This window comes from Echinops telfairi, unplaced genomic scaffold, assembly GCF_000313985.2.
Source record: "Echinops telfairi isolate 266 unplaced genomic scaffold, ASM31398v2 ScPeMD7_3509;HRSCAF=4178, whole genome shotgun sequence".
NCBI classification, from domain to species: Eukaryota; Metazoa; Chordata; class Mammalia; order Afrosoricida; family Tenrecidae; genus Echinops; species Echinops telfairi.
The window spans coordinates 13,099,326-13,121,657 of NW_022107407.1; the positions used below are offsets into that span (position 1 = coordinate 13,099,326).

The 22,332-nt window shown below is 39.0% G+C and overlaps 1 protein-coding gene and 1 pseudogene across 19 annotated transcripts in view; one reads left to right on the top strand and one right to left on the bottom strand.

The window, feature by feature from the left end:
* MYT1L (myelin transcription factor 1 like) overlaps positions 1-22,332 on the top strand; it is a 723,101-nt gene that overhangs the window by 568,310 nt on the left and 132,459 nt on the right. For all 19 annotated transcript variants that reach the window (XM_045294233.1, XM_045294236.1, XM_045294234.1 and 16 more), the window contains one exon: positions 16,360-16,571. In XM_045294233.1, the coding sequence (XP_045150168.1) occupies positions 16,360-16,571 (212 nt within the window). The remainder of the gene's footprint in view (positions 1-16,359; positions 16,572-22,332) is intronic.
* On the bottom strand, positions 14,858-15,623 carry LOC115870939 (annotated as a pseudogene).

Below are 22,332 nucleotides of genomic sequence, written 5' to 3' on the forward strand. Positions count from 1 at the left end.
ACAGACATTTTTTTCTCTAAGTGTACCAATAAGGTACAGGTTCAATTAAGCACTATTGCCCTTCAGGCTTCTTGCACTATAGGATTTTACAATCTTCCAATACTCTATGATATGGTTAATGTCTCTCATTCCCTCCAAGCTGGATTTAGAGGAAGTTAATAGGCGGGTCTTAGGCCCTCGTGAATGTCCTATGGAAATGACCCCATATCTAGATATGCAAAACCTTTTTCTTCCAATTTCTAATTCCATGTGGGGGTGCTGTATTTTCCCTACAACAGTATTCCAAAAGACCACCTGATTTAAAGGGTGGTCATATTTCTCAAGTTCTCTTTCCTGACAGGTATAAATTTTAAATCTAGAAATGCAAGGAAGCAAAAATTGGCTTAAGCAATCTTCCTTTAAAAACCATGGTACTTCAGATTTAATTACTGCCCTAATTTCTTCTTCATAATCTTGATCAATAATTCTAGCAACAATCTAAACACTTTGAGAATTTAGGTTGGACTTTCCTAATAAATGTCCTATCATTCTTTTAGGTAGTAGACCCCAAGTACCACTCTTAATGTCTGGTTTGATTACAGCTTTTAGCTTTTCCTCACAACTTTGATCAACTCCAGTATCTATTTGAATGCCTTGATGACTTAAGGTTAAATCTTGCTGATAAATATTGTGTTACTCTTTCAAGAACAGGCTCCTGCTTTTTGGAATCAACAAATTGTTGTGAAGGCTTCTGAGACTTTACTTGGTTAGTCAAACTTACTGCAGCAAGAACAGAGGCTGGGCTTTGGCACGTTTGTTAGGTCTCATCTCCTGCTGTGAGGCTGGGTGATACCTGTGATTTCTTTCTAAGATTTTCTTTGCTAGTTTTGCCTTTGCGCCCTGTTGGGCAGGACATGGATCAAACTCCTTTCTCTATTTCCCTGCCTGGAAGCATTTGCTAATGGAAATCCCTTACTGCAGGAGTAAAATCCAGGTACTTTTAAACCCAAGATTGGTAATCCTGGTCCATGCTCTGGTGTAGACCTCAGCTTGGTCTTTGCGGCTAGGATGATTGGTTTGCTCTCTCTACACGCTCTTTGAAGATGACCTATCTTTCTGCAACTAAAGTATTTTCCTTTATTCCTGGTGTAATCAGCTCCTTCAGTCCAACAGATTCTATATTGCAAAAATTCTGAGGGAGAAAGGCAAACTGTGGCCAAAGTTCTCCAGTCAGCAGGGATCCAGCACTCAGACACTGCCAAAGATCTGACAATGCTAATTACAGAGTCTGAGCTATAGTCAGTGACCACCTGCTTGAGCTCTATTAGCAACTCAAAGGGCAAGACACCGTGAATTTCTTGTGGGTGTTTCCCGGGCTGTCTGTAAATAACTCTGACAGGATAAGACATTCTAATCTCTAAATCCCCTTCTGCAATCCCTCTTTCTACTTTTAAAAGTAAAGGTGCTTTTCTATTCTTTGCTTTTTTGCTTCTATTTTCTGCACCGGTGTTCTCAACTGGTAGATCTTCAAACTCTACTTCCCAAAGTTCATCTTCTGTGTTAACTCTCTTAGTTTGCATTTCTTTGGAGAAAGAATCTCTCTACCTCCAGCACTGGCTTGGTTAATTGTTTTACAATACCTAGTCTTTTCTACACTAAGTTCTGGGGCAGTGCAGATGCTTCTAATCTGATATCTCCTTCTGATTCAGTCAGGCTTAGTTTTCTCAGCTATCTAAAATCCTTTCATCTGCCTGACACTCATTCTGCTTGCTTTTCATCAAATTTAAGTTTGGGTAGCTTAGAGGTTTCTCACTATTCTGCTGGTTTTGTTTCTTTGCTTTCTCTACCTTTGAAAACAAGGGAGCTCCATTGTTTAATAGCCTCATTTTGGGTCTTGAAATTTGCTTCCTCTAGTGCTTTATCACCTTTGGACCTTCGGAAGGCTTCAGTCCCCGGAGGGCATAGAGCTTTGGCCATGACGTTTCATTTAGAATCAGAGGCCGTAGGGAACAAATCAGTCTCAGCTTTTTCAGTTTTTTCTAAAGTTCCATCACCTAATTCATACTCATTCAAAGACACTTTAGCTTGCTTTTCTAGATTTGAATAGCTCACACAAGACTTCTCACTGGACACATAATCTTCTTTCTCTTCCTCCTGCAAAGGTTCTAAAACTGTTTTAATCTGCACCCATAGGGCCCAGGTCTCCATGGGTATGCTCTGTCCTTCCCTGTGAGCCTTTCTTAAGGTAATGGCTACCATGTCCCAGATATCCATATCAAAAGTTCCTAACTCCAAAAAAGGATTAAATTTCTTTACCACTTGAAGAAACCCTTTCATTATCTTATTCGTTACCACTACATTTTGTTTCTTTAAGAGGTGGCTAAGATTGATATAGTACTCTGTATCCTTACTCTTCACCTGACCCATATCTCACTCAGACTAAAAACACACTCAGAATTTTTTTTCCTGATTCACTCTCTCTGCCCAATAAGGCCGTACAATTGTTACATGGGATATTGTTAGCTCTCTCAGGGAAGAGATATTCCTCGGTCCTTGACTTTGCATGAGAAAGAATTCACTCTGAAGTCTGGATTGTGATCCAAGTGAGTTTTTGAAAGTTAGAAGAAGTTTCAGGTTTACACAGGCACCCTCAGGGCCCTTTACCCCCATACAGCCTGCCTAGAAGCTGCTCAAGAAGGTCAAACAGTGGGCTCCAGGATCCTGGCTTTTCAATTCCTCCATGGAGAGGCATAGCTGACGACCCTGGTCAACTCCATTGGCTGAATTGAATTCACCTGGCCCAAATAGGCCAATCTAGATGCAAAACCCACCTAGGTGTACCACCCCTTCCTGGCCAGAAGCATGAACCTCTGAGCTTGAGTAATGGAAGCCCCAGTCCCTATGCTAAGCTACCTAACAATATAACTCAAAAAAGTTCTTTTCCTACTGGGGCCCACGTGATGGGTGCCATATGTCAGGGGAGCCAGCCCCTAAAACATCATCATGGCCCCGCAGGCACAATTGTACAGCGATAATATGTAAAGATTATAATAAAGTTGTAGAGAATAAGAGAGATCGAATAGAGAGTGAAATAAAGGAGTCAGGCACATTTCATGGTAGCATGCTCACCTCAGCCCTACTTTGTGCTCCATGTTGGGGTATGGAAAGTGGGAATAACAGGGGAGAGGGAGCGGGGAAGGAGGACAATGGGAGAGGGGACAAGGGAGAGAGTGACCAGGGGAGAGGGGTGAGGGCCAGAGGAGAGAGGAACCAGAGACCAGGGGAGAGACTGTGTCTTTATTGTTTGGGGGCTTTTATAGGTAGCCATTGGTTATGCATATTCTGGAGTTACATACATCACAAAGTGGGTGGGAATCACAGTAAAGTTCCTGAGCTCACAGGTGAGGAAACCTAATACCTGCATTGGGGGAAGACATGAGGGGGTCTGGGTGCCTCGGTGGGAGGAGATAATCAAAGAATGTCTGTCTCTACAGGGAGACAGAATCAACCATGTGCTCACTTTAAGGCAGCATAACTGTTGGAGGAGAATCTGCAGGAATGGCATTTGTTAGTTTCCCACAAGGATTCACCTTAGCTAGGTGGCACAAAACAATATTATATATATTTAAAATAATAAGGGGAAAAAAATCCCAGGAGCCCTGATGATGCAGTGACTAAACACGTGACCACTAGCCCAAGCCCAGCAGCCTAAGGGGAAAAATGTGGTTGTTCGTTTCCATAAAGAATAAACTGGAACCTACCTGTCAATTTCTGACCTACGGGGCAGTACTACTCTGCCCTACAGAATCACGCTGAGTTGGAATCAACTCAATGGCAGCTGGTGGGGAAATATTTAACATCTAAGCTGCAGAAAGGATAGCAAGACAACATATAAAGTTAAATGTGAAATATTTTAAAGTATAAGATGCTAATATGTTTTAAATTAATAGAAAATTAATAAAGTTTAATTTAATCTTAATAACATTTACAATTTTATCTCTGAGCATCTTATAAGTGATTTTTTAAAATTTTTGTATCTTCTAAGTGTTCTTTAATGAAATGGGTAGTACTTTCATATTATAAAAAGCAAAATAATCTTTTTGAAGTGTTTAATCCAAAACCAAGTATAGTTCCTCTGTTTATATGTATGTAAAACTTTTAGAAAGAGAGAAAATAATAATCAATAACTTATCAAGGGTTCGTGAAGGAGGGCGGGTGGGGAGAGAGGGGGAAGAAATGGGGAGCTGATATCAGGGACTCAAGTGGAAAGAGAATGCTTTGAAAATGATGATGGCGGCATATGTGCAAATGTGCTTGACACACAGGATGAATGTATGGATTGTGATAAGAGATGTAAGATCCCCCAATAGAAGTACAGAAAAAGAAAGAAAGTTATTATGTTTCTTAAGAGCATGGAAAGGACATAGAGCACCTGGAGAGTCACAGCTTTTCTTTTTTTTTTTAATCATTTTATTGGGGGCTCGTACAATTCCCATCACAATCCGTACATACATCTATGTGTCAAGCAAATATGTACATTTGTTGCCATCATCATTCTCAAAACACTTATTTGCCTTCCACCTCAGCCCTTAGTATCAACTGCTCATTTTCCCCCTCCTTTCCCCCTCCCCCCTCCCTCATGAATGCTTCATAATTCACAAATTATTACTATTTTGGCATATGTTACACTGTCTTACCACTGCTCCGCCCTTTCTCTGCTGTCCATCCCCCAGGGAGGAGGCTATATGTAGATTCTTGTAGTCAGTTTCCCCTTTCTACCCCACATTCCCTCCACCCTCCAGTCATCGTCACTCTCACCACTGGTCCTGAAGGAGTCATCTGTCCTGGATTCCCTGTGTTTCCAGTTGCTATCTGTACCAATGTGCATCCTCTGGCCTAGGCAAATTTGTAAGGTAGAATTGGGATCATGATAGTGGGGGGGAGGAAGCACTTAAGAACTAGAGGAAAGTTATATGTTTCATCGTTGCTACCCTGCACCCTGATTGGCTCATCTCCTCCCCATAACCCTTCAGTAAGGGGGTGTCCAGTTGCCTACCAATGGGTTTTGAGTCTCCACTCTGTACTCACCCACATGTACAATGATATGATATTTTGTTCTTTGATGCTTGATACCTGATCCCTTCAACAGCTCATGGTCACACAGGGTGGTGTGCTTCTTCTATGTGGGCTTTGTTGCTTCTGAGCTAGATGGCCGCTTGTTTATCTTTAAGCCTTTAAGACCCCAGACACTACATCTTCTGATAGCCGGGCACCATCAGCTTTCTTCACCACATTTGCATGTGCACACATTTTTCTTCAGCAATAGTGTCGGGAAGGTGTGCATCCTGGAATGCCAATTTAATAGAACAATGTGTTCTTGCATTGAGTAAGTGTTTGAGTGGAGGCCCAATGTCCATCTGCTGCCTTAATTTTAAACCTATAAATATATGCACATAGATCTATTTCCCCATTCATATATAAATATATTTACATATGTACATTCCAGTCTTAAAACCTCTATACATACCCTTTGTCACCTAGTTCTTGCCTCTATTTCCTTTTACTTTCCTCTTGTCCCACTATCATGCTCAGCCTTCATTTGGGTTTCAGTAATTTCTGTTACATTGCCCTTGCTGAATCTCTACCAGGCCTCTCACATACTCCTTGCCACTGATTTTGGGCCACTTGTTGCTCCCCTGTCCCTCGGTTAGTCAGCACCACCTCCTTACCTTCAAGTCACAGCTTTTCTTGATGGAAACCTGTAGTCATATAAAAATGTATAATGTGATTTTAATAAATTATCATTAGATTATTGGAAGAAAAAAAAGAAAGAGAAGATGCAATAGAAAGATTTATTTCGTGACTCAAACTATTTTTGTGGACATTATTAGGAAAGGAAAAACCTCCCTTAGGTTTCTATGTTTAAGGGAAAATAATCCAGGTATTTTTCCCATTTGTATTTTCAAAGAAAGTTTTTTATTTCACAGTAGAAATTCATATCTACTAGTATTATAATAGTACACATCTGCTACAATCTCATACTTCTCTTTCAGGTTCAAGTAATATTTGTTAAGCTGACACTGGTAATAAAGATATAAGATCTTAAAAAAATGATTGTCCTATACAGATTAGCTGCAAACCTAACTGTTAAGCATTAATTCACTATCTTTTTTGCTTTTCCTTTCAGAGCATTATTAACCCTTTATTGGATCATTATTTTAATACATTTTTCAGCCTTTGCCTCACCCCCATGTTAGAAATGAACTTTAGATCACTAAAGACTCCATGTCTACTTCAGTTTTACTTGTCTTCTTTTTTCAGCCACTCAGACAAACATTTAGATCCAAAGGGTAAGAAATCTACAGGGCTTTTATGGCTGTGAGCTTTCACACTGTTTTTGTTTTTGTTTTTTTATTAAAAGATCACTTATTGGGGGCTCTTACAACTCTTATTACAATCTATACATCAATTGTATCAGGCATATTTGTAAATATGTTGCCATCTTTTTGTGGGATCTTTTGTTTGCTTGTTTTTGATTTTTAAAGAAAGATATTCTATGTAGTTGTTCATCCCATCTCAATAAATAAAATTGGTAATAATATCCCATTAAACCTCTCATAAGTGTGGTCCTCTTCTACTTCCCCTTCCATCCTTCCTCCCTCCCTCTATAATTTCCTATCCCCATCTCAGGCCTCCTTGTCACCTTCAAAGTCTTCTCTTTTGGTGTAAGAACCACTTGTCATCAAAAAACTTTGATTGCTTAAAACTTAGGATTTAGTTCTATTTGGTGTATGAAAAAATAGTGCTTATTTGAAAATACGATGCCCTCATGTAAGCATTTTAATAAATATTTTATATTTTAAAACCACAGTGAAATGGCTTTTTGAACTGTGGGAGTCTATCTTTAAATGTCACTCTCTGTGTATATTCTCTAAAATAACTGACCAGCACTCCAAAAGTTCATCAAACGCATAAAAGACATGTGTAAGCAGTCACAGATTGAGGAAACTAAGGGTACATGACCCATAAATGCAATTTAGGATACTGGAACAGATCAAGGGCATTAATGAAAAAGACTGGTGAAATCCAAATAAAATCCTGTTTTTTAATCCTGTGGTACCAATGTTCATTTCCTGACTTTGATCACTGTCCTGTGGTTAAGTAAGATGGTAACATTAGGGGAAATGGTGTAAAAAGTATGAAGGAACTTACTCTTGCAACTTTCTCTAAAATCATTTCCAATAAAAATATATGAATACTATGAGATTAGAGAGGGATATATAAACATAGTAGCATATGAATGAATCCATAATAATTGAGTGTGTCTTCATTTAAATATGGTATTCCAAAAATAAATGAATACTAGATCAAAATGTTAAAAGTGTATCCTGATATTTGTCAAAGTATATTAACTACTGCATGTTCCATGTTATTCTCCAGCTGGAGAAATTTGATCTCCTCTTGTCTTGGTGTGCACACTAAGAGCATGTCTTCCACATCCTCCTTTTCTGGAGGAAAATTTCTAACTAGCTTATTTCACTTGTTTGCGTTGTCTTTTTTTTTTTCAATTCTTTTATTGGGGACTCACACAATTCTTATCACAATCCATACATATATCCATTGTGTCAAGCACATATGTACATTTGTTGCCCTCATCATTCTCAAAACACTTGCCTTCTACTTTAGTCCTTAATATCAGCTGCTCATTTACCCCCTCCCTCCCCACTCCACCCTCCCTCATGAATCCTTAATAATTCATGAATTATTATTATTTTGTCGAAAGTTACACTGTCTGACACCGCCCCCCCGCCCTCTTCTCTGCTGTCCATCACCCAGGGAGGAGGCTATATATAGATTCTTGTTTAATTGGTTCCCCCTTTCTACCCCACATTCCCTCCACCCTCTAAACAGTTTTATTGACACTCATCCACAATGTATTTTTTAACCACTGTTTTTAGCCACTGTAAAAAAATGCAAGGGTCTGAGATTATTTTCCTATTTGCATAATTCATGTCTTCATCATGCATAGTAGACCTCTTTTTTGAACTGTTTTATTTTTTAAGCCATTTTTGAGCAATTTTTTAAAAAACTTAAGCCATTTTACTTAAATCATATTTAAATTGTATAATTTACATATCATACAATTCAATGGTTTAAAATGTATTTAAGAGTTATGAATTCATCACCACAATCTGTTTTAGAATATTGTTTTCTTCTTCTATCCACTCTGAGCTCCTCACTTTCCTGAACAGCCCCTGCCATTACCCTAAAAAAGCATTCATCCAGTTATTGTCTTTATAGATTTACTATCCTGAATTTCATATAAAGGAAATTATACAAAAAAGATTTCTACAACAGCAACAACACAATAAAATACACAAAACTACAATCCAAATGAAAGCAGAAAATAATAAAAGGTAGAATAAATTAAAACGAGTGAAAAGAGGAAACAAATGGTAAGATGTTAAATTTTAGCCTAATCGCCTTTCCTGTGCACTGTCAGAGGATGAAACTAATCACATCTGTGCTCAATGGAGGGAATTCAAAGGGGGCTTAACCCATGTGGGAGCTCTGTAAATGGATATTGGTCTTTCACGGTCATTCATAGCCTTCTGCAAACTAGGTTTTTAAGCTCTAATACAGCCCCTCCTCCTCTTATAATGGGTTTTATTATTAATAATCATTTGATAACACTGGCTTATGTTCTTCTTCCATGTGAACTTAACTGACATGTCACTTAGATGGGTGCTTATTTTAAGACACGCCTTTAGGACCCATGATGTTATTCCCTCTTTAAAATAGTTTTATTGGCATATAAATAACATTCAATAAAATACTTCAATCATATTAGGAATAGTTGTACAATCATCACCACAATCAATTTTAGAATGTTTTCTTCTTTCTTGTAATCATTGCATTTTCCTCCCACTCCCCCTCTAACTCCCCTACCATGCCCCTAGATAATTATTAATCCAGTTACTGACTCAATAGATTTACATATCCTGCATACAGGGGGGGAAAAACTGACAAAATAAAACAGAAAAGGCTCAATTGAAAAGAAAGCAGAAAACTGATGAGGTGCTACATTTTAATGTAACACAACAACAACAAACAAATTCATTACAATCCGGTCACATGGACTCATAACAACCCTATAGGATACAGTAGAACTGCCCCTGTGGGTCTCAACATCTGTAACTCTTTATGGGAGTAGAAAGCCCCTGTCTTTCTCCCATGGAGCATCTGGTGGTTTTGAACTGCTCACCTTGCGGTTAGCAACCTAACACATAACCACTAAGATAAAAGAGTCAAAAGGGAGATCAATTGATAAGGTGTTACATTTTACATTTTACATGTTACATGTTACATTTTAACCTAACTATAAATCTGACACCTAACAACAACAACCTCTACCATAATCAACTTCACAATGCGCGCTATCTCATAACCAGGTTATTCCTGTCCCTGGACTATGGTCAGTGGGGATGCACTGCAGGCTTAATCCATGGAGGTAGATTTTGAACTTTCATTGCCATCCATCTCGTTGATGTTAGATGCCATCGAGTCAGTCCCAACACATAGCAACCCTATGTACAACAAAACGATACATTGTCCTGGACGTTCATCATAATTGTTCTTATATTTGAGTCATTGTTCTGCAAAGTGGGTGTTCAGAACTTAAGCTCTGATGCCTTTCCTGCCTCTGGATTTGGATTTTATCATTTACAATCCTTGGATCACATGGGGTGGGGTGCTAGTTCCATGTAAACTTAGTTGACTGCTTACTTAAATGACTGCTTGTTCTAAGATGAGCCTTTAAGAATGCGAGGCTAGATCCCAGATGCTATTCTTTCTGATAGCCAAGTACCATCTAACTTCTTTATCACACTTCACTTTAGCACTCCTATATTCAATGATCACTTCATGAGACATGTACTGAACAGGGCCACATTATAAGGAACCAGTTGTCCTTACATTAGGGTTTACCATTAAGTAAAATCTCAAAATCCATTCTCATATCTGCAGTTTATATATATCCTTGATCCACTTTAAGGGAAGCATTGTCAGTTTATTGAGATATAACATAATATCTATGGGACATTTGGTGGGAACCTTGATGGCATAGTAATTATGCATTGGTCTGCTGACCACAAGGTCAGCAGTTCAAAACCACCAACTGCTACATAACAGAAAGATGAGACGTTCTACTCCCACAAAGAATTACAGTCTCAGAAACCCACAGAGGCCTATAGGATCCATTCTACACGATCGTGGTGGTTTGGGTCTTTGTTTTTTATTGTTGTTTTTGGATTTTTGTTGTTGTGATACTTAGTAATTCTAATCGTAATATCAGAAACCCACTAATCTAGCCAAATGGTATAGAATTTCAAATACTATCGAGAAAAGACAAATAGACATATATTGTTGCTGTTGTTAGGTGCCAGGGAGTCAGCTCTGACCCACAGAGGCTCTATGCTCAACAGAACAAAACACTGCATCCTCACTGGTCCTGTGCCATCCTCACTGTTGGTCCTATGCCTGAGCCCACTGATGCAGCCTCTGTGTTCATCTCCTTGTCCAGGGCCTTCCTCTTGTTCACTGCTCTTCCACTTTACCAGACGTGATGTCCTTCTCCGGGTTCTGGTCTCTCCTGACAATAGCTCAGCTATATCCGTGCCTCTAAGGAGCACTCTGGTCTTACTTCTTTCAATACAGATCAGTTTGTGCTTTAAGCAGTCCATGTCACTTTCAATGTTCTTTTCTAGTGCTGCAATTCAAATGCATTGATTCTTCTACAGTCTTCTTTATTCAGTAACCAATTTTCACAGGCATATGAGAATACTATGGCTTGGATCAGGCACACCTTACTCCTCAAAGTAACATCCGTGCTCTTCAGTACTCCAAAGAGGTCTTGTGCAACAAAAGCAATATGTCCTTTGTTCTCTTGGCTGCTGTTTCCATGAGCATTGATTGTGGATCCAAATAATACAAAATCCCTGATAACTTCAAACATATCTCCATTTATCATACTGTTACCTATTGGTCTAGTTGTGAGGATTTTGTTCTTCTTACATTGAATTGTAATCCATACTGAAGGTCACAATCATTGATTTTTATCAGCAAGTGCTTCAATTCCTTCTCATTTTGTTTTGGTTTGTTTTTTCCTTCTCACTTTTAACAAGCAAAGTGGTGTCATCTGTGTATCACAGGTTGCCAGTAAGCCTTCATCACATTCTTCTTCATATAATCCAGCTTCTCTGGTGATTTGCTCAACATACAGATTGAACAAGTATGATGGTAGGATAAAACCCTAATGCACACCTTTCCGGAATTTAAGCCATGGAGTGTTCCCTTGTTCTGTCTACACAACTGCCTCTTGGTCCATGTACAAGTTGTCAATGATTGTAATGAAGTATCCTGGAATTACCATTCTTTTCAAGGTTATCCAAAGTTAATGTTGTCCACAAAGTCAAATGCCTTGGCATAGTCAATGAAACACAAGTAAACATCATTCTGTTATTCTCTGCTATAAGCCAAGATCCATCAGATATCAGCACTGATATCCCTTATTCCATGTCTCCTTCTGAATCTGGCCTGAACTGCTGGCAGTTCCTTGTCAATGTACTGCAACCATTGTTGCATGACCTTGAGCAAAATTTTACTTGTGTGTGATATGAATGATATTGTTCTATAGATTGAGAATTCTGTTGGGTCACCTTTCCTTAGAATGGGCAACATATTAATCTCTTCCAGTCAGTTGGCCAAGCAGCTCCCTTTCCAATTTCTTGTGTTTCAAGTATTTGCTGAAAGATTTCAATGAGTATTCAATCGATTTCTGGAGCCTTGTGCTTGGCTAATGCATTCAGTGCAGTTTGAACTTCTTTCCTTCAGCACCACTGGTTCTTCCTCTTGTGCTACCTTCTGAAATGGTGGGATGTCCTCTAGTTCTTTTTGGTGCAGTGACTCCATATATTCTTTCCATCTTCTATTGATGCTTCCTGTAACATTCAATATTTTGCCTACAGAATTTTTCAAAATTGCAACTCAAAATTTGAATTTTTTCTTGATTTCTTTCCGTTTCAAACATTCTGAGCATGTCCTTCCCTTTTGGTTTTCTAATTCTGGGTCCTTACACATTTCTTTATAAAACTTGGCTTTGTCTTCTGGAGCTGCCCTTTGAAATTTTCTGTTCAGCTCCTTCACTTCATCGTCTCTTTCCTTGACTTGGCCACTCTGGGATTAAGAGCAAGTTTCAGAGTCGCTTCTTACGTCCACTTTGATATTTTATTTCTTGCTAGTTTTTTTCAATGACCTTCAACTTTCTTCATGAAAGATGATCTCAATGTCTTCCCAAAGCTCATCAGGCTTTCTGATATTCGTGTTCAAGACTTCAAATCTGTTCTTGAAATTCAGGTGGGATAGACTCAAGGTCATATTTTGTCTCTTATGGACTTGTTTTAATTTTCTCCAGATGTCTCCTGGACTTACATAGGAGCAATTGATGGTCTGTTCCACAATTGACCCCTGGTCTCATTTTAGCTGCTGAAATAGAGCTTCTCCATTGTGTTTTTCCACAGATGTAGTCCATTTTATTTCTGTATATTCCATCTGGGGAAGTCCATGTGGATAGTCGTCTTTTGTGTTGTTCAAAAAAGATATTTGCTATAAACAAGTCGGTGGTTTTGCAAAATTCTGTCATGCAATGTCCAGTTTCATTTCTATCACCAAATCCATAGTTTCCAACTACTGTTCCTTCCTCTTTGTTTCCAACTTCGCATTCAATCACCAATAACTATCAATTTATCTAGAATGCATGTTCTATCAATATCCAACTGAAGTCCTTGGTAGAATTCTTCAATTTCTTCCCCACTAGCTTTTGTGGTTGGTACAAAAATTTGAATAATAGTTATATTGATTGAATTTCCTTGAAGATAGATAGGATCCTATCACAAACAGCATTGTATTTCAGGATGGATTTAGTAAGATCCATTCTGACAATGAGTGCCACACCATTCCTTGTGATTGTGTAATTCCCAGCAGAGTATCGTATGATTTTCTGATTCAAAATGGACAATACCAGTCCATTTCATCTCACTAATGCCAAGCATGTGCATTCCATTTCATTTTTGCCCACTATCAATTTTCCTAAATTTATACTTAGCACATTCCAATTTCAATCATTAGAAGATTTTTGGCAGCAGTTTCTCTTTGAGTGGTACCCATCAGCAAATGAAGATCCCAAAGGCTCCACCCCCACAGACTTCACCTGACTCACATCACCATGGTCGACTCCCTAACAATAAATCATCACCTCTTCAGTCACATTTTGAGAGCCCTCAGACCAGCAAGGTTCTGCATCCTTTGTTTAGGCTTTCAGCATTTGGCAATTACAATGCTGAAAAGCTATAAATATGGTTTTCAATGACTTATTATTTTGAAGTGGGGAGTCTAGTCCTCCTTCGTTGTCTGTCCTTAGCTTGGAAGCTCCACTGAAGCCTATACACTTTGGGGGATGCTATTCACCTTTAGAACACCGGTGACATAGCTTCCAGCATGATAGCAACACACAAGCCACCACAGTACCACAAACTGACAGACAAGTGGTAGTTATACATATACAGGAAAGGTTGTTAGACTAAAATACATGTGCTGTCCACTTATACTATTCAAATCTTATATGAGTGTGTTAGATTGGATTCTCTTGAGAAACAATACCACTGATGTTTGTATGTGCTTGTACATAGAAAGGGATTTTTATATATATTTTAAATGGTTTACACAGTTGTAGAACTAGGTAAATCCAGTTTGGGTAAAGTCACACTTCTCCTGACTCAAAGCTAATGAACAGGAAGCAGGGTGATGAAGCCGAGACACAGAGGGCCGAGGCCGCTGGATACAGAGGAGCCCAGGTAGCTGAATGACTCCGCTGGCTGTTGTTAGTCTGCTCATGACTCCCGGGACTGGCAGGCAATGCAACAGCAGATTAAGGAACCAGATGTAAGATCCAAATCTGGCAGAAGGCAAAGGGTGAAAGAGGACTCAACTCTGCTCAGTCTCTCTCTCTTATGCAGAAAGACGCGTGACACTAACGAAGGGCCATCAGTCTAAAATGCGATTGAAAGTTTCATCTCGGCCTCTACGCTGACTCGGGAGTGTCTAGTTCATATATCGCTAACCAGCACAGTAACTGAAGCCTGTTTAAGAGAACAGTGGGAGCTGTGAGGGTTGGACATGAAGCGAACATTACAATAATGCTATTTCACTGAGGCCAAATTTTCTCCGCGGTATTAAGATCATAAAAAGCACCGAGTATGGAAATAGAATATATATGGTAGTCTTAAATTGCCAGTTATGTTTCATCCTTAAAAGCAAGATATTTGAATCAAAGTCTCATGACTTCCAAAACCACAACCTTTGGATAGCAGTCACCTGCTTCTTCCCACATTAGGGAATTTCAGCATTAAGTCCAACAGACTACTCTGGGGTCATCTCTGAAGAATGTTGGACACCTTTAACAGAAAGAAAACAAAAATCTATTATCTATTTGTCTGAACTCACATCCTAGGTCACCAAGCACTAACTAGAAAATGTCCCAGGTATTAGGTTACGGGTGCTTCTTGCATCTGGACTAAGTGGACGCCTCATTCAGATGGCTACTTGTTTCGACACAAGCCTTTAAGATTCCGGATGTTATTCATGCTGCTATCTGGGCATTATCTGATTTCTTCACTACATGTTGCTATAGCAAGAGCCTGTGTGATTCAAGCATTGTAAATAACAAAATCCATATCCAGAGGAAGAAACAGTATCAAAAATTAAATTCAAACTATCTAGTTTTCTTTTCTTCCCCGACCCCCGCCCCCCCCCCAAAAAAAACTTAGAGTTCTTTAATTAAGTTCTTTGCAAGAATGTAGAACACCAATTAGTGCGGATAAATCCTATTTGTGAGCGGGAAGGTAGCACGCAAATAGCCTTGGAGCTGGGGAACAGCTTTGATTTTTGTCGAAATTTGGAAGTCCATGCCTTTCTGATCAGCCTTGTGTTGATCTGTGATCTTGCAATTTCTCTTTCTCCGTGTCAAAGATCTCCCCTTCTTGGTGTCTGGGCTTCCGCAGCTGCCTCTAGAAGTAGGCGTCTGTGAGATGCTTGGGGTGGCGACAACAAATTTCTGGTGTGTTCTGCGCAAAGGAACTCGATTGAGGGAGCGAGGTCCTGTCACAAGCAGCATGCCACTGCCCAGCGGCTTCGGGAACACCACTCCCTGGTCTCGGTGGCGCCCAGTGAGGATGACCAGAGATGCTGACCGAAGGGCTTCTTGCCGAGGCTCAGTGGCTTCCGATGCACATCTTCCGTAGGGTGATACCCAGGCATTTCGTGCCGTTCTTGTCACCACCAACTGGTTTTGTGACAGTAGCCAGGACCTTCTTCTTCTCAACCCTGGATTTGGCCGCGGCGTACATCCTCTTGTTGGCCTTGTGGGAATACCAGCCGATTCCTCTGACTAGGCCGGGTTTCGGTGGCACTGGGGCTTCCCCTTCTTGAGCATTGGGTCCTTAGCCCTAACTGGCCGCTGGCATCTGCTTTCCGACTTTGGGCTGCTTCTCCTTGGTGTCTGGCTTCTACTGAGCCTTTTCACCCGGCATCTTGCAAGATGGGAAAGAGCCAAACTATCTAGTTTTCAAAAGGCTATGATAACGGTTAACGTCCAAAATCCACTTGTACGGTGTCCACAAGTTCTAAGGCTCTGACCATGGTCCAAAGATAGGAATAGCTTTGTATAGCCAAATACGACAGAGGCAATTAGGTTAAAATGTTAACACCTTATCATTTGGATCTTCCTTTTGACCTATTTTAAATGTGTTCCAGTTTTTAATATTTTATGCTTTCTTTTCAGTTGGGGTAGACCTGTGTTTTATTTTGTCATTGTTGTTAGGTTTGGGTGGGTTAGGTGCTGGTTTTATTTTGTATGTTTCTATAGGAAATCCAGGATACGTAAATCCAAAGAATCAGTAACTGAATTAATAAATTACCTGGGAACAAGTCAGAGGAGGTTGGAAGGAAATGGAGGGCCTAACAAGACAACACACGTAAAAGAAAGAAGAAAAAGCTCTAAAATTGATGTGCTGATGATTGTATAGCTTTCTCAGTATGCTTGAACTATTAAATTGTATGATATTTGAATTTTATTCTGATAAAAAATGTATCTTTTAGAGAGATAACTTATTTGGTGCTACGAAATTAAAACAAAATTGGTCATTTCTTAGGGGAATAAAATAATTTAATGATTCTGATATCTTGATGCATTTAAGAAACGTTCTAATTTCAATTCAACTTGTAGCTCATACAGGGCCACAATAAACTGTTTCCTTTTATTTACAGGCCAATGTGCTTTGTCAAGCAACTCGAGATCCCTCAGTATGGCTACAGAAACAATGTCCCCACAACCACTCCTCGTTCCAACTTGGCCAAGGAACTTGAGAAATATTCCAAGACGTCGTTTGAATACAACAGTTACGACAACCATACTTATGGCAAGCGAGCCATAGCTCCCAAGGTGCAAACCAGGGATATATCCCCCAAAGGATATGATGGTAGGAGGTGCACACTCTTATACATGAGAGACACATTTTCCGCTAATGATGTTGTTGTTGTATATATCTATTGTTGAGCATCTGTGGTCACTTGAGGGGTACCAGAAGAATAACCTAGTCACAAGATGTTATTGTCTGCATAAATGATCATGCAAATGTGGGTAAATAAGACCCTGCTGGGTGTGGAGGGAGAGAGAGGAAATACTATTTTCTCAATACTTCCAAAGAAACACATTCTTGCTTCTCGCAGTGTGTGAAGATGGAGAGATCACTGACTCGTAGTTTTTCATTGTGCTGGTAAGATGCTGCTCTGTTAGCTTTGAAACTACATTTCAAGGGGTGGACATGAGACAGGCAATGCAAGGAAGAGCCACTGGGAGAACTACTGAGCTCTTGACTCTTGGTGAGGTATTTTTTGTTCTCAATATTGGTTGCACATTAGAATCATGGAGGTGGAGGGAGATTTTTTTTTTAATTCTGATGGTCAAGCTGCGCCCTAGACCAATTAAACTAGAATCATTGGGAGTATTCAGTGTGCAACGTCAACATTTTTAAAAGCTTACCAGTGTTCCTAACATGCAGCCCAGAATTGACAACTACTGCTTTCCCTAGTCTCTTTGCAGCAGCAAGTCCAGGATCCTGTGTTGGTTTTCTATCTGAGGACAGAAAAAAGAAACCTCAATGTAACTTCTTACTCATGACATAACTTTGTTCTTTGCTGCATTCAGAGCTACAATAAACCATAGCAATCAAACAGAATAAATAAAACACTACATCTTTAACTGGAAACAGGGTAGCCTGTTTTCACATATTCTTACCTGAGCTGACTATCGACGGTATAAACTTGACACCATTTAACTACAGAATTAATTTGGTAAATAGTTTAACACTAGATAGGAAGATTGTACTTATTTTATTTCATTTATTTCCCTAACCATGCTTCTGCTTGAGATTCCATCGCTTACTTGGCAAAATTTAGGATGTAAAGATTTTATGGTTTAAAAGTCTAATATTCATATTGGTTTTCTCTAGTAGGGAAAAAGAAATAGATTTTTAAAAATTTTTAGCTCATCATAGAAAAGGTCATTTGATTAAAATTATAGTGCCAAAAACAAAAACCTTCATTTAGATTTAATGTGTGGGAAGACTGAACGCTTTTTTCAATTCAATACAAGTGACTGCACATCTTTCAAAGCTAAGTAATTTCTTGCCTTGATAATAATTAATTACTGTATAATGAATTAATTTTTACATTTATTCAATGTGTCATATGCTGATCATGCTTGTGTTGGTCATTTTTAATATATAGGAACACAGATACAAGGGGGGCAAAGGAGAAGCCATGGAATGAAAGCTAGAAAAACTAGTTTTGTTTTGTTGTTTATTTGTAAGAATAATTTGTCGATTTCAGGTTTTATTATAATTTTATTCATTCAATTATAAATTAAGGGCCAAAAGAAATTACATCTATATAACCCATGGTTCTGCTTGTTTGAATTTTCAATTGATTCATATTTTACAGTAATTCTGTTAATACTATCAGTAGATGTTGACCCATCTGTTTGCTTTTCTGTTTTTGTTTTTTGGATCATAGATTCTTTAAGCTTTTTTTTTTTTAATGATTAAACTATAACCTTACAATAAAAGGGGACTGGTTCAGTCATGACCGAGTTATGGACTCACAGTCAAACCCACTTTATTCTAGTCACAGTACTCCCATTTCTGGGCTGTATAATGTTGTGCAAAGTAACCTTTCATTGTTTTATTTCCCACAAAAGTAAAGTGGGAGTAATGATTTCTACTTTCTGATTTCATAGAGTTATGTAGATTGCCTGAATCATGTGGGGGATGTACTCTGTCAACTGTAAAGAGCTTAAGAAATATGCATCAATTAACATTTTTAATTCTAACATGCTCGGGCACAATACCGCTTGTCAAAAACTTAGGCACAGCGATGTTTGTTTTGTCTTGTTTTAGTTTCTCCGTAAGAAAACTAGAATTCATTCATTAAGCACAAAGAATGAAAACCTCAATATCAGGATTTGGGGACATACCATAATTTACTGAGAAGGAAAACTTAAAAATAAAAGAGGAAGAAAGAAAGAAGGCAGGAAGGAAAGAGAGAGAAAGAAGCTCTGTTTCTATCCCATTAGATTTACCTGGCAGATTTTTAAAACATTAAGAAAAGTGTCAACACAAAGTAAGATTGTCTGGGTCATGTCTCTCAATGGGATATGAATGAAGAGGGATCATCTCTGTATTTTTGTACCATGCAGTAGTCACTACAGAATTACTGCATCTGGTGTTACCTTGGGTCTTATCAAAACCTTGATTCAGGTGCTCAAAGTGAGTCATTCCTCTTAAAGAGCCTATCTTTGTGAGGAAAAGCAAAACACTTAAGGAAAAAGAAGTCAGTGTCATGTAGGTACAAATTAAGAGAGAAAATATAACTTTTCTCGCCGGTCTCCAAATACCATCTTTTAAATCATACCAAATGCAAGCAAAATTCTCAACAAATATTTACATAACCACCAGGATTTTTTCAGACCAAGAACCAGTTTCTATCTAGCTGTTGTCCAATCAATTGATTGATTAATCTATCTATGTATCTATTTACCTGTCTATTGTTTTCTTCATAATAGTTTTCAAAGAAGGGATTCAAAATTATATAAGATAGAGACACTTATAGTAACAGTACAGTGGATCATGAAGTCCATGCTACTGGATGAAATTAGCAGAAGCATCACACAAGTGGTATATTTTAGACTAAATCATGCAGCGGAGTAGAATTTGCACTCCTGCTAAAGAAAGCCACATGGGTCTTTGAATCCGTTATTCCTGGTTCAATGTGGGTGAACATGAACAATTACCAAGACAGGAGAAACTGCTGATCAGAACCACGCTTTATACATAATCTCCTTCTTAACAAACAAGGGGGGCATACATACTGCATAGCATCCAAACCGCATTGTTTTTGAGCAGAGTCAGAAACAACAGTGGCCTAAGATGGCAGTGGGCCACACTGATTGGAATGTGTGTGGTTCAATAATCCAATCTCATGTGTCAGACTCCAAAGAGGGCTCACTATACCCCTTCTCAGTTTCTCATCGTTTTTCCTAGAGAATTTGAGTCTATGTGCTTCACTTTTAACCAGAACAGCCTGAAACCCTAATTCACAGAGAGTGTCACTGATTTGATATCACTAGCATTAATAACTGGTGGTGTGGTGGGTTACACCTCTGGCCGCTAACTGCAAGGTTGGCGGTTCAAACCCACCAGCCACTCTGTGGCAGAAAGATGTGGTTATCTGCTCCCATCAAGATTTACAAAGCCTTAAAAGTCCTACGGAACACCACTATGAATCAGAATTGGCTTCATGGCAGTGAGAGCCTGTAGACACCTGAGGAGAAAACTTGTGGGAGAATTACAGAGACGTCTCAGGAATCAACTGCACTGGTACATTTCCCATGCGGTGTTGTTTGAGACTCTCTGGTAGGATTTGGAAATCCATGTGTGAGAAATCATTAAGGATAAGAATTATTAGAAATCACTGATGATTCCCAAATCTGTGTCTCACACTGTCCTTGCACGTGAATGCCGGACCCACATTTCCTCCTGGGCTTAATACCAGGGTCACAAACCACAGTGCATCAGCCAAGTCCAGCCTCACCACCTGTTTTGTGTGGTGAGCTAAGAATGGATTGTACATTTTTGAATAGTTGGAAGACTTCCAAAGAAGAAGCTTTTGCGACATGTGAAAATTACATGAAGCTGAATTACAGTGTCCATAAATAAAGTTGTGTTGGAAGGCTGCCACCCTCGTTCATGTACACATTTTCTGCGGCTGCTTCTGGTCACCGAGTCAAGATGAGTCATTTTGCCCAAGACCCCATAAAACCTGTGAAAACTCTCTGTCCTCCACACAAGAAGCTTCCTGACCCCTGGTTTAAGATATCACCCCTTCTGTCTCCAGCAAAATATCACATTTTGTTTGTTCCAAATTTATTAAATTCCTAGTGCTTACATCAAATCCCTCCCATAACTCTCCCTTTTAAATGCCCTCTGATCAAAACATGTTGATCGTCTTTGCACTTCATTTGCGCTCTTCATACTCAATATCACTGACAGTGACTCGCTCCATCTTACTGCCATCAACATTATCCAGGCCACATCGCCTCAGTCCTTTCTCGTCATAGCTGCAAGAAAACCGCTCCCTCGTTCTTACCTCCTGCCCCTTCCATTCTCTAATCCTTCCGGAGGAATTTCTCATAACCCTCGACGCACTTGCCCCATTCCATGCCATTGACTATTGGCATTGACTATTCGTCAGTTTAGCCATTCGACTGATACTCTTTCCTGAATCACACACCCTCTACATCCAACAGCTGCTGCCGTAGACATCTCCTTCATGAAGTCCTAGCGTGACAAAATTCTAGCCTGGATTCAGCTGCCCTTCTCTGAAGTTTTTTAAAAACTACTGTTGTGACCCTTCTGTGTGATTATCTACATCACACTGTGTGGCACTATGTTTTGTCTCTTAGCTATTTCCTGGGCAAATTCCGTTATTCCCACTAGACCAAAAACCCTTTGCAAGCAGTGACCTTGTCTTATGAGTCTTTTGAACCCTATGATGCCAAACATACCAAGTAGATATTAGCCAGGAAAACAATGATTACTAATTACAACTAGTAAGGCGCTGAAACCAAGAATGTGTCTCTGGATTGGAAGTAAATTCAAATTACCCAAGTCGAACATTTGTATTGCAAAGGATCCCTAAAAGGAGACTCATACAAGAAAGTTGTTCTTAATTTCCATGGAAGCTTTTACATTCATGTAAGAATTTCCTAATGACCAAGCACAAATATAAATCTATATAAAAAACTGTGGGGGTCAGAGTCACAAATGCATCAAGGTCTGAATCCAGATGGTGACACATGAAGCAATTGGATAGCAATAACTTCATGACTTATACGTTTGGTTATGTTCATTTTTCTCTGGTCTCATGGAAATTTTGGATTGTCAATACACATTTATCTATACCTGTCTTAATAAAACTCTAGCTAACACATAAAAGGCAGCACTCAATGCAGGAAAGAATAGAAGGGAGTAGGAGAATAAAATATATGCATTTAGTAAAACACTCACAAGCAGAGAATGTTAATAAAAGTACTTGGAATGGAAATGTTTGTTTTATTTCCCTTTTTTAAATGCATCAGCTATTTTCAGTTAATAAACTCCTGAAACATTTTTTTTTTATTTTTTCTAGTAGTAGGAAAGTTAGAATCATTGAGAAGGCATTTCTCTGTATGGTCTAACAGTGAGCGGATTGCTAATATTATTATATTGCAACTGTAGCACTATAGAGTAAAAGCAATTATATTTCTCATAATACCCAGTGATATTCTGAGCAGTTAGAAAAAAGTCAACAGGTTCTTTTCTGTTGATTGGACAAGGATTTGATTGCCTTTCAAAAGAAAAAGACAGCGCTTTTTTTTTTTAAATCATTTTATTAGGGGCTCATACAACTCTTATCACAATCCATACATACATCGATCGTGTAAAGCACATTTGTACATTCATTGCTCTCGTCATTCTCAAAACATTTCCTCTCCACTTAAGCACCCGGTATTAGGTCCTCATTTTCCCCCTTCCTCCCCGCTCCCCCCTCCCTCGTGAGTCCTTGATAATTTATAAATTATTGTTTTGTCATATCTTGCCCTGTCTGACGTCTCCCTTCACCCACTTTTCTGTTGTCCATCCC